Source organism: Octodon degus, unplaced genomic scaffold (genome assembly GCF_000260255.1).
Source record: "Octodon degus isolate 3935 unplaced genomic scaffold, OctDeg1.0 scaffold00373, whole genome shotgun sequence".
In the NCBI taxonomy this organism is placed as follows: Eukaryota; Metazoa; Chordata; class Mammalia; order Rodentia; family Octodontidae; genus Octodon; species Octodon degus.
In genome coordinates this window covers 562955-563859 of record NW_004524949.1, presented here as the reverse complement: position 1 = coordinate 563859, position 905 = coordinate 562955, and the positions used below count along the sequence as shown (strand labels likewise).

General features: G+C 34.3%; 1 protein-coding gene across 1 annotated transcript in view; it reads right to left on the bottom strand.

Moving 5' to 3' along the window:
* Positions 1-673: 673 nt before the first annotated feature.
* Positions 674-905, bottom strand: part of Brcc3 (BRCA1/BRCA2-containing complex subunit 3) — a gene marked incomplete at its 5' end in the record, with an annotated part of 82086 nt that continues 81854 nt past the window's right edge. Inside the window, one exon of the mRNA XM_023708463.1 lies at positions 674-707. Coding sequence (XP_023564231.1) covers positions 674-707 — 34 coding nt within the window. The remainder of the gene's footprint in view (positions 708-905) is intronic.

Genomic DNA, 905 nt, shown 5'->3' with positions numbered 1-905 from the left:
TAAAATCTCAATCACAAGCTTGCAAAACTGTTTTGAGTAAAAGTGAAGAGTTTCAGATCTTGAAGATGCTGCTGCAGCTAATGAAAAGATAAGAAAAGATCTCTTAAAAACAACTAGAATGCAGGAAAAAATAATTCATCACCTGCAAGACGATGCAAAGATGAACAAAGTGAGACTAACAGGCATCAATGAGAAAGAAGGTGTCAACACAAATGATATAAAAAGAATATGGGCTGAAGTAATAGCAAAAAACTTCCCAATATGAGGAAATAATCTGACATTCAGGTAATTGAAGCATACAGAATGCCAAATAACTTCAAACCAATTAAAAACACAGTGAGACCTATAATAGTCAAGATCCCAGAAATCCAGCACAAGAATAATATACTGAAAGCTGCTAGAGAAAAAAAAAGAACACATTTAAAGGAAAACCCATCAGAATAATGACAGACTTCTATTAACAAACCATGAAGGCAAGAAGAGCATGGAGCAGAGTACTTCAAGTCCTCTATGAAAACAAATTCCACCCCAGACTACTATACCATGCAAAACTCTCAAGTATGATGGAGAAGTAAAATATTTCCATGACAAAGAACAACCATAGAATTTCATGATGACAAAGCCAACCCTTAATAAACAACTAAAAGATGTACTAGAGAGGGACCAAAAATGATCAAAACTCTATGAATGAGGACAGAACGAACCCACTAAATAGGGCGAACAATTAAATACAGGAGAAAAAAGATTAAACAACAGCAGGTAGAAAACATGTCAATCGCAAGTCAATATGTCTCAATGATAACCATTAATAAAATGGACTCAATTCACCAATTAAGAGAAATAGACTGGCACAGTGGATTAGGAAACAAAATCCAACAATATGCTGTATACAAGAAACACACTTA